The following is an 11,980-nucleotide window of genomic DNA, read 5'->3' on the forward strand; positions in this document are numbered from 1 at the left end:
GATACTTGTAACCACCATTAACAGGATACAGAATAATTTCAATACCCAAAGAATTTCCTCATGCTACTCCCTGGTAGTGAGACCCTCTCCCCCACCTTTAACTCTGGGCAACCACTCATCTATCTGTTCACTGTCCGTTTAGTCTTACCTTTTCCAGAATGTCATATAAATGAAATCATAAGTATTTAACCATTTGATATTGGTTTCCTTCGCTTAATATAACACACCTGAGATTCATCGAAGTTATTGCATATATCAGTGTTTGTTCCTTTTTATCCAGTCCCATTCCATTGTGAAGATGTACCACACTGTGTTTATCCACATTCACTCACTTAGGGACATTTAGTTCGTGCAGTTCTTCTTGTTTAGTCTGCTAATATGGTAGATTACACTGATTAATTTTCAAATGTTGAACCAACCTTTTAGGACATTTTGGGCAATTATAAATAATGCTGCTATAAACATTCATTTACAGATTTTTGTGTTAAAGTAAATTTTTATTTCCCTAGGATAAACACACAACAGTGGAATTGCAAGGTTACATAGTAAGTGTATGCTTACCTTCCTAAGAAACTGCACAACTGTTCACCAAACTGGCTGTAGTAATGTATGAATGTTCTAGTTGCTCCACATCCTTGTCAGGACTTGGTATTATTTTTTAATTCTATCCATTCTGATAACTTTTTAATATTACCTCCTGGTTTTAATTTGCATTTCCCTAATGATTAATGATATCGAACGTATTTTCATGTGCTTATTTGCTAGCTGTATATCATTGGCGAAGTGTCCAACTTTTTGCCTATTTTTTTAATTGGGTTATTTGGTTTCTTGTCAGGTTTTGGAAATCCTTTATATATTCTGGATATAAAAGCCTTTGGTCAAGTATGTGATTTGCAAATATTTTCTCCTAACATGGTTTGTTTTCACTCTCTTTACAGTATCCTTTATATAGCAAAATATTTTTCTGATGAAATTCAATTGATCTTTTCTTTATAGATAATGCTTTTGTTGTTACCTAATAATTCTTTGCCTAACCCAATGTCACAAACATTTTCTCCTGTGTTTTCCTAAAGAATTTTAGATTTTAGGCTGGGCGCTGTGGCTCATGCCTACAATCCCAGCACTTGGGGAGGCCAAGGCGGGCAGATCACGAGGTCAGGAGATGGAGACCATCCTGGCTAACACGGTGAAACCCCGTCTCTACTAAAAATATAAAAAATTAGCCAGGGGTGGTGGCAGGTGCCTGTAGTCCCAGCTACTCAGGAGGCTGAGGCAGGAGAATGGCATGAACCTGGAAGGCAGAGCTTGCAGTGAGCCAAGATCACGCCACTGCACTCCAGCCTGGGGGACAAAGCGAGACTCCATCTCAAAAAAAAAAAAAAAAAAAAAAAAAAAGAATTTTAGGTTTTAAAATCAGGTCACGTGACTCCTTCAGCTCTGCTCTTCATTCTAAAAACTCTTTTGCTAATTTAGTTCCTTTACCTTTCCTTATCAACTTTATAATCAGGTAATCTATGCCTACAAAAATCTTGCTTGGACTTTGACTGTAATCAAATTCATGGATCTATTTAGGGAGAACTGACATTTTAACTATACTGAATTTTCCAATCCACGAACACTATGGGTCTTCTTTCATCAGCATTTTGTAGTTTTTAGCACACAAATCCCACACATACTTTGTTAGATTTATACCAGAGTATTTCATTTGTGAGGGAGGAGATTGGGTCAGTTTCCAAATCCCACACATACTTTGTCAGATTTCTACCCAAGAATTTCATTTGTGAGGGAGGAGAGTGGGTCAGTTTCCAACAGTTCATTGTTAGTGTAGAAATAGGATTATGTATGTTAAGCCTGTATCCTGCAACCTGCTAAATTTACTTGTTAACTCTACCAGCTTTTTAAATAGACTTCTTGAGATTTACTATATAATTGTCATCTGCAAATATAATTTTATTTCTTCTTTTCCAATCAGAATGCTTTTTCTCCCATTTTCTTGACTTACTATAATTGCTAGGATTTCCAGTAAAATATTAAATAGTAGTGGAAGAGACATCCTTGCCTAGTTCCCAATCTTGGAGGGTAGAGAGCATTCAGTCTTTCACCATTAAGTATAACAATAGCTATGGGTTTTGTCGATGCCTTTTATTAGGTTCTCTCCTATTACTTGTTTGCTGAGTTTTAAGAATCGTGAATGAACGCTGAATCTTCTTAAGTGTTTTTCTGCATCTATTAATAGGATCATGTAGTTTTTCTTATTTAGTCTGTTAATATGGAGGATTATATGATGTTCAAATATTGAATTCCTGGGATGAGACTTCGTCACGACGTATTATTTTTCTAATATACTGCTGAATTCAATTTGCTATTATTTTTTGAGGAAGCTGTATCTTGGTTCATGAGGGATTTTAACTTTTAGATTTGTTTTTTGTATTGTCTTTATCTGGTTTTGGTATCCAGAAAATGCTGCCTTCATAAAATGAGTCAAGTGTTTCTTCCTTTTCTACGATCCAAAGAGCTTGTAAGAGAACTGTTATTTTTTCGTCCTTGAATGTTTGGTGAAATTTGCCAGTGAAATTATCTGGGCCTGGAGCTTTCTTTTTTTTTAAAGTTATTATTCTTTTTTTTTTTTCCTTCCTGGCAAGAAGACTCTTGCCAGGGTTTGTTTTTTGTTGTTGTTTTGTTTGTCTGTTTTTCTCACAAATTCTGTTTCTTTAATAGTTATAGGACTATTTCATTTACCTATTTTGTCCTGGGTGAGTTTTGGTAATTTTGATAGTGGCCCATTTCTCTCCAGTTATCAAATTTATAAGTACAGAGGTGTTTGTGTATTGCCTCATCCTTTTTAATGTCTGTTGGGTTGGGAGTGCTCTTAGAGCACATATGTTTTTTGTTTCTTTTTAAAATTTGTACTTAAATTTTTATTTGCTGATCTTCTCTGTATCATTCCAATTTTAGTATATGTGCTACCGAAGTAAGCACTAGCACAGATGTTATAGGAATGACTTCAATAAAATACTGAAGACAAGGTAGACCTGCAGCATAACTGATCCTCAAACTTTGTTATCATTGATTTCTTCTTTCAATTCCATATCCAGTCAGATATTTGATTTGTCCTTGTCAATATTTCTTCTAATTTCTCTTCATTCCCAATACTGCCTGGCACAGTCTCCTACCTAAATGATTCCCCTGCCACTTAACTAGTCTCATTGCTTTTTCCCACTGTCATGCATTTTTCATACTGCTACCAGATTTATCTTTTTAGATCTCAAATGGTTCAACACTGCCCACAAGATAAAGGTCTTCCACATCTGGCTTAGTTCTGGTGTTTTGAATAATACTTTTTCCCTAAATCAAGGGTTTTTAACATTTAAATTTGAGAAGGAGGAGTCAACGAATCTCCTAAAATTAAGCATAAAATGTTCTATGGATGTGAATTTTATTTCCAGAGCAAGATCTACAGCTTTTTAAAAAAATTTATTTTTAGGCTGGGTCTCATGGTTCACACCTGTAATCCCAGCACTTGGGAAGGCGGGTGCGGGTTGATTGTTTAGGCCAGGAGTTTGAGACCACCCAGGCCAATGTAGCAAAACTCATCTCTACTAAAGATACAAAAATTAGTCGGGTGTGATGGTGCACACCTATAGTCCCAGCTACTCGGGAGGCTGAAGCATGAGAATCACTTGAACCTAGGAGGCGGATGTTGCAGTGAGCCAAGATTGCACCAGCCTGGGTGACAAAGCAAGACTCTCTCAGAAAAACATGATTTTTATATATTTAGAGGGTACGAGGGCAGAATTATTAGATGTACATATTGCACAGTGGTGAAGCCTGGACTTTTACTGTACCCATTACTCAAATTGTGAGCATTGTTCCCAGTATGTAACTTTTCAACCCTCACCTCCCTCCCATCCTCCCACCTTTTGTAGTCTGCAGTGTTTGTATGTACGTTGTGCCCATTGCTTCTCAGCTCCTGCTTTAAGTGAGAACATGTGATATTTGGCTTTCTGAGTTATTTTGGTTAGGATAATGGCTTCCAGTTCTATCCATGTTGCTGAAAAACATGACTTTTTTATGGCTAAATAGTATTCCATGGCGCGCGCGCGCGCGCACACACACACACGCACGCACGCACACACGCACGCACGCACGCACGCACGCACGCACGCACACACACACACACACACACATTTTCTTCACCCAATCCTCTGTTGATGGAGGGTCTACAGATTTTATCAGATATTCAAAATGAGAAAATTGTACTCTGAATCCTTCAACCTTGTCTCTGTATCGAGAACACACTACAGGTGGCATGCAGTGGCTCATACCTGTAATCCCAGCACTTTGGGAGGCCAAGGTGGGAGGACTGCTTGAAGCCAGGAGTTCAGGACCAGCCTGGGCAACATAGTGAGACCCTGTCTCTACAAAAAATACAAAAATTAGCCAGGCATGGTGGTGCACACCTGTAGTCCCAGCTACCCAGGAGGCTGAGGTGGAGGCTGCAGTCAGCTCTGATCACGCCACTGCACTCCAGGCTGGGTGACAGAGTGGGAACCCTGTCTCAAAAAAAAAAAACAAAAAAACAACTAACAACAAACTACAGCCTCCACGTCCCTCAATAGTGAGTAGAGAGTTATCACTCCTCTCTCTGAACTTAGGTTTATAATATTTTAGTGACCTAGCCTAACCTTAACATTTTACAGATGAGTAAACAAATCTAGCACTTTTACCTGATTTGTCCAAAGTCGCTCTTATACAATTTGTATTCTGTGCAACCGAGATGGGATTTATCTGCTATTTTATGTGGCCTTTTTATGAAGGCCTTTTCATGTTTCTCCTTCAGGTCGGAACTAAACCTCAGAGTTCTTCAAAACCCCCGTTATCTTTATTGTCTTACATAAGCTAGTTGCCCAAATGTTTGCTGAGAATAGTGATAACCATTGTCATATTGAGGTAGAGGAAGGGGGCTGGTTAGTGGGTACTGGTTTAGGGGTACTTTTAAGGAAGCATGAGCACATTTTGGATATGCAAAATATTATTAAGTTTAGAGCTTAGATTTGGAAAAACAACACTTAAGGGTCTGTTTAAGGAGAGCTCTGAGAAAAGGGTTTTCAGACAGAACCAAATTTCTCAAGAAGAACCCTCTGAACAGCATTAAGGAAAAAAATTCCTCTGTAGAAGCAACTAAAAAAAAAGGAATACTCAGTATTTGGGAAACAGAAAGGAATGAATGATAATAACGCCACACTAAGCTACACAATAAATTCAAATTTCAACCCTACCACATCCAACCTATGTTGCCTTGGGCAAATTATTTAACTTTTCTGTGCCTCAATTTTCTCATGTCTGCCTACTTAAGGACTGCGTGGGAAGATTAAATAAAATGCATGTAAAGTGCTTAGGTCGGTGCCTTACTCTTAAGGCACTCTTAAGGGTTTGAGAAGGGAGGGAGAGGTGTGAAGGGGAATGGTCCTTGGTACATTTTTGTTACGAGGCAGTAGGATTCTGAAACAGAGGGCACAGTTACAAACAAAGTTGGAGTAAGAAGTGGTGGTGGGGGCATCACATTTTCCTGGAGAGTATCTGAGGGCCCATCACAACTGTAGGAAGCAAAAGGGCTAAAAAGTGTCAGGCCAAGAGCACACCCTCCAGGGTGCATCTGAGAAGTCGGTGGCCGTCGAGTACCAGCGCTTAAATGCTACGAGAGCTTTCATGACAAAGGACACATCTTTTGGGGAAACTCAGAGCTTGGGAGCGGCCTCATTAGCGGGGGACTGGGCAGAGGGGGGGTACCAACAGTCCCCTCGGAGTGACCGAGGGGAGGTTGAGGAAAGAGTGAGGTGGGAAGAAAATGGCGGCGCGGCCTCTACCGGTTTGCCTTCACACTCTAGCCACAGCCCCGGCTGGAACGGTCACTTACTTGAAACTGCAAAGAAACAACCTATTTGGTCCGACTTGACAACCTCAACCGGACAGAAGGTGCTGAACAACCAATGCGGCGAGCGCCGCGAAACCCAACGCCCGACCGCGTAGAGAACGTCACAGCGCGCGCACGCGCAACAGTCGACTAGAAATGTCCGGCCTACGCCACAGAGCGGGGCGGGAGCGGAAGCGACTCTTCCGGTCGCGGGAGCCTTAGGCAGGGGCTGCTGGCCCCGAGGGAGGGGAGGGGCGCGGGGACTCAAGCCAAGGTTTTTCTGTCCGCGGCTGCACCCCTCTCGAAGCGTTTTCACGCACATGTGAGGAACCTCACCCCCTGGGGTGGATTTCTTTAGTAGATGGGCGCCCAAATGGCAAAGATTTCCAGGGATTTGTTTGGGATTCCATGTTTTTGTAGATTTGCCAAGATTGGATACTAGTACAATATTGAGAATTCCCATCCAGCAATGTGGCTATTTTTTTAAATTAATTCAGTTCTTCCTTTGTTTTTCAGGTAAAGCGTTGCAGTTTGCTTGTTGTGCGCATTTAACATTTTTTCGTAGCTATTTTTGTTATTGTAGTTTGTTTTACTAATAGACTATTATTAGTACCCTTATATAAGAATGGCTTTTGATTGTTGATCTATCTGGACACTTCACTAAACTTTCGTATTCTAAAAATTTGACAGGCAGGCCTCTTTGATTTGTAGGTAAGAATTTATCTGTAAAGAACAATTTTGGCTTTTCCCAAGAATCCAATGCAACACTGAATAGTAGTCGGAGGTACTTATTTCTTACCAGGAGTTATTTTGGATTGCATCTTAGGTTTCATTCAAGATATCTTCTGCAGGTTTATGGTGTGTGTGTGTGAGTGGGTGTATAGGCAAATTATGTTCTTTTTGTAGTTTACCATATCATTGTTTTTTTTAAATCAGCAAATGACTAAGTTTTACCAAGTATTTTCAGCATCAGTCTTTGAGATGATTGTATGGCCTTTTTTCCATTACTCTACAATAAAATAACTACAATAATAGATTTTCTAATGGTGAGCCAAACTTAGAATCCTGGTATATTATTTTTTTCAGTATATTGCTGGATGCAATTTGCTGTGTATTTAATTTTGGATTTTCATGTATGCACATAAGTTAGATTGGCTTATGGTTTTCTTTTGCTGTCCTTGTCTAGTTTTGGTATCAGGTTGTGTTAGGAGTCAGACAGATTAACTTATTTTTATATGACCTGGAATAGACATAGCATGTGTGAATGATACATTCCTTAGGTTTTGAAGGACTCATCTTTAAAGCCTTCTGGGTGTGGTGCCATTTTAATGGATAGTTTTGTTTTTTATATAGCTTCCATCGTTATTGATACCTAGAATTTTTTCTTTTGCTTCTTGAGAAAATTAGTTTTTTCTAGAAAAGTATTGGCCGGGCGCGGTGGCTCACGCCTGTGATCCCAGCACTTTGGGAGGCCGAGGCGGGCGGATCACGAGGTCAGGAGATGGAGACCATCCTGGCTAACATGGTGAAACTCCATCTCTACTAAAAATACGAAAACGAAAAATTAGCTGGGCGTGGTGGCGGGCGCCTGTAGTCCCAGCCACTCAGGAGGCTGAGGCAGGAGAATGGCTTGAACCCGGGAGGCGGAGCTTGCGGTGAGCCGAGATTTCGCCACTGCACTCCAGCCTGGGGGACAGAGCGAGACTCCATCTTAAAAAAAAAGTATTTCAGCTACATTTTCTAACATTTTAAAAAATCTCATATTGTTCTCAACCATTCTTATATATTCTTATGTATATATTCTTATATATTGTATTGGAGTCTTTTTCTTGATCATATTTATCAAACCAGCTTTTGGTTTTATAGATAAAAAAGTAATTTCTCTTTCATTAATGTATGCCTTCATTAATTTCTTCTTATCTCTTTGGGTTTGTTCTTTTTATAGCATCTTGAAAGCTTAACTTTCCTTTAAAATGTTTAATATGAAATATTACCACAATGTACAGTTACAAAAAATAATATAATGAACACTTGTATACCGACCATCTGGCTTTATCCCATTTTAACATTTTCTCTTATTTGCTTCAGATTTTAACATTCAGTTAGAGCTCCTTGTGAAACTGCCTGCAATCTCATTCTCCCTCTCTTCCTCTCTGAAATTAACTACTTCATTGAATTTGGTATCTATCATTCCCATGAAAGCTTTTATATATGCTCCAAATACATGTAGCAATGTTAAGTAACATAAAGTACTGTTTTATGCTTTTTAAATCTAATATAAATGATATGCATGTCACTTACTTTTGCCACCTATAATTATGTATGTAAAATTTATCCAGGATGATTCCTGTAGTTCTAGTTTTATTTTAACTGCTGAATAGTATTCCATTGTATAATTGTACCACCATTTATCCATTCTCCAGTTGCTAGCAATTTAATGATTCCTGATTTCTGTCACTGTAACATGAGTTAGTTCTTGCACACAGCTTCTTAGACATATGGTAAGAATTTCCTTAGGATAATGTCTAGAAATGGAATTGCAAGGTGGAAGGGTTTGTACAGTTCAACTTTGATATTGCCAAATTGTTCTCCAGTGGTTTTACCAACTTACCCTCCATCAGCAATGCAGGAGAGCTGCTGTTGCTCCATTCCATGCCAACACAGGTTATTTTTTTGCCCCAGTTTTTTTGTTTTTTGTTTTTTTTGCTGTTACCAACTGCTGACAGTAAATTTTCTTGTACATGTTTCCTGGTACACGTGTGCAAGAGTTTCTCTGACTATAAAGCTAATGCAGTTATTAGCTCTATTTTGTTTTCGGTATGTTTTTTAAAAGCATGATTGTGTCCCCCTCATTTGAGATTTCTCCCTGTTAATAGTAACACAACTTATTCATAGATTTTTTTCTATGTATCATGCTTCCTGTTCTCTTTACTACCTTTGGTTTGACAGTCTCTTTTTCCAGTTTTTTTCCCACTTTAGTGGTTTGAAAGTTATATTTGATTTTTATTCTATGAATAGTAGTTACTCTTCTAACTCATTTAAAGGTATATCTTTATATATGTGTGTGTGTGTGTGTGTGTGTGTGTGTGTTTAGAATTCATCAGTATCCATATGAGGCAGTCTGTGTAGTGGTTAAGAGTGGAGCCTGTGAGGCCAGACTGCCTGGATTCAGATCCTAGCACTACCACTTATTAGCTGAGTAACCTAGAGCTTATTACATAAACTCTCTGTGCCTCAGTTGTTTCATCTGTAAAGTGGGGATAATACAGCATATACCTCATGAGGTTGTTGTAAGATTAATATGTTAATATATGTAACATTCTTAGGACAGTGCCTAATGCTCGGATCTCTTTACCAGATTTTTCATCTATGGAATGGGCAGAAGACTTGCCTATGAGAGTTGTTATAAAAATTCAGTGCATTATTGTATTCATTCATTTTAATACACTGTTTGAGCACCTGCTGTGCATTTTTGAATTAGACATGGTTCTCGGCTTCAGTGATCTCATAAGGCAACAGACATGAAATGCAATTTCAATATGATTTAACCTTAATACTCTTCCCATGTTCTCTCTTGTCTCCCTTCTAATCTGTGCTCCACATTAAGAGACAAAACATTAATCAGATCATGCATCCTCTGCCCATAATATGTTAACTTTCATTATACTTTACATAAACCATAAACTTCTCACTATGGCCTGAGCCCTCAGGTTCTAAACCCTGTGCCTCCCTCTCTAACCTCATCAACTATCATTCTCCTGATTTCTACCAAACTCCCACCACACTATCCTCTTCTCCTTTCCTTGAGCCAACACTCTTCAGTGCCCTCTGCTCAGATTACTGATCCACCCTGACAGCTCTTCCCACGACTGACTCATCTTTCAGATTTCAGCTTGATTAGGTCAGGCAGTTAGTTACAAGCAACGGAATCCACTCTGGTTGAGAAAGAAAAGGACTTTAAAAAAAATCATGTAGCTCACAGAATCTCCAGGAGAGCCAGAGGCCAAATGTGGAAACAACGGTACCCAAGCACACTAGAGGATCTAGTGAGAATCCATTGCTGCTGCCACCGTTGACACCAAAACTGCAACTTCCACAAACACTGGCGGTTTCCACTGGTAGCCAGAGTTAGGCATGTTTCCTTCTTCATCTTGCTCACTTTTTTTTTTTTTTGGAGACGGAGTCTCACTCTGTCGCCCAGGCTGGAGTGCAGTGGCATGATCTCGGCTCACTGCAACCTCTGCCTCCCAGGTTCAAGCAATTCTCCTGCTTCAGCCTCCCGAGTAGCTGGGACTACAGGTGCCTGCCACCACACCTGGCTAATTTTTGTATTTTTAGTAGAGACGGGGTTTCACCTGTTGGCCAGGCTGGTCTCCGCCCTCCTCGGCCTCCCAAAGTGCTGGGATTACAGGCGCGAGCCACGGTGCCCGGCCTGTCTTGCTCACTTTCAAGTTGAAATTTTGCATTGGCTATGCCTGCTTGGTGGGGCCTAGGTCACATTGCTGTGCTACAAAGGGGGTCAAGGAGGCAAATTTTCTCATAGGAAATTCCTCAGACTTTATAAGGATGTTGAAAAGTGCTGGGTATTCAGAAAACATGTCACATGAACATGAGATAATGTGTTACCTCAGCATTAAGGCCTTCTCTGACAACCCTAGTACATTTTCCCCACAGCAGCCCCATCAATCTTTTCCTGTACTCTGTCATTTTCTTCAAGGCACTTGTCACAACTTGTATTGTTATGTACTTAATTTGTTCAAATGTCTTATAAATTCTGGGGCCATAGAGTCTATGCGTGGAGTTTCAAATAAGTATATTTCAAACAGCCAAAAATAATTTTAAAATGTATTTTAGTCTTTAGCATGGGTCTCTTGAAAGAAAAAAGAATAAAAAAGGCTCCAAGTCACAGTTCCCAGCAGTTCCTGTAGTTTCTGTTTGTTGTTTTGTTTTGTTTTTTCTTATTTCCATGGCTGCTTTTGCAGTGTTTCCATAGTTTCAAATTCTCTCCTCTCTTCTTCTTTAATTCTCCCCAATCCTTATGTGGATCTGTTTAGCTACTCTCCATAAACCTTTCCCTTAGAGCTCATCTTTCAAATGTTTTTCTGCCTGTTCTCTTATTTTGCATCACCAACATCCAGAACAGGTCTGAGAGGTACACTTTCTTAGGGCACTGGGGAGAGAAGTGGAGAGGCAGAGTCTTTGTCAGCTGGGAGGCTGGGAAGATTTACATACTGATCAGTTTTCTGTACTACTTGTGATTGACCTACAGATTAGAAGTCTGAGGAGGACAGGGACAATATCTGTTCTATTTGTAACTCACACAATCTGACAAATATGTAGTCAACATTTGTTTTCTGGAAAAAGAAAAGTCGAGCAATTGAGGTATGGGCAAGGAAGTATACAGCACAGAACAAGGATTCTTGACATAGTGAAGGTGAAACCGCCTTTGCAGAAATTATGACAGCCAATTATGACAGTGAAAGAGATCTGACCTAGCCAACTCCATCTCACTTCTAACCCCCAAGCTGTTCTTGTGCATTCCTGAGTGTAGGCGGAACTAACTTTGGGAGGAACTTATAGTTTTACTTTGAAACAAAGATGACAACAGTCCTATCTCAAAACAAACCCCCTTCCTGCCTGGGGACCAGACTTTGTAGGACTAACAAATTAGCCACGACATTAGAAATTATGGTTTAGGAGTCATGCAGCTAGAGGCCACAAGATTCTAAGCCTCCCCAATTGCTCCTAGGGATAACATCACTACTATAAAACCTACGATTGGTGCTCAAGGTATTTTCAGACCCCTCCCTGGATGGATCAGCTGCTCCCACCCAGATTGATGGTCTTGTGGCTTCCACTCAGGAACTGACTCAGCACAAGAGGACAGCTTTGACTCCCCATTTCCTGGGGGACCAGTCAGCACTCCCCACTACCTGCCCCCCTACCCATGAGATTATCCTTAAAAACCCCAGTCTCCGAATTTTCAGGGAGACTGATTTGAGCAATAATAAAACTGCAGTCTCCTGTACAACCAGCTGTGTGAATTAAACTCTTTCTCTGTTACAA

At 39.9% G+C, this 11,980-nt stretch overlaps 1 protein-coding gene and 1 long non-coding RNA gene across 11 annotated transcripts in view; one reads left to right on the forward strand and one right to left on the reverse strand.

Moving 5' to 3' along the window:
- LOC112129628 (putative uncharacterized protein encoded by LINC00467 homolog) overlaps positions 1-6,154 on the reverse strand; it is a 68,946-nt gene extending 62,792 nt beyond the window's left edge. For 2 of the 10 annotated variants that reach the window (XM_054521094.1, XM_054521097.1), the window contains exon 1: positions 5,918-6,074. Coding sequence is in view for 5 of the 10 variants with exons in the window: in XM_063725323.1 (XP_063581393.1) it covers positions 4,326-4,403 (78 nt within the window). In the remaining 5 variants the exon portion in view is untranslated. Of the gene's footprint in view, positions 1-227; positions 374-4,325; positions 4,419-5,917 lie in introns of all 10 variants that reach the window. The other 8 variants (XM_063725323.1, XM_063725330.1, XM_054521101.2 and 5 more) reach the window with 8 other exon arrangements.
- Positions 6,078-11,980, forward strand: LOC129048089 (uncharacterized). The gene is made up of 2 exons (XR_008510130.1): positions 6,078-6,236; positions 11,664-11,980. It is a non-coding gene; the product is annotated as an uncharacterized LOC129048089 (long non-coding RNA).

This window comes from Pongo abelii, chromosome 1, assembly GCF_028885655.2.
Source record: "Pongo abelii isolate AG06213 chromosome 1, NHGRI_mPonAbe1-v2.0_pri, whole genome shotgun sequence".
NCBI classification, from domain to species: Eukaryota; Metazoa; Chordata; class Mammalia; order Primates; family Hominidae; genus Pongo; species Pongo abelii.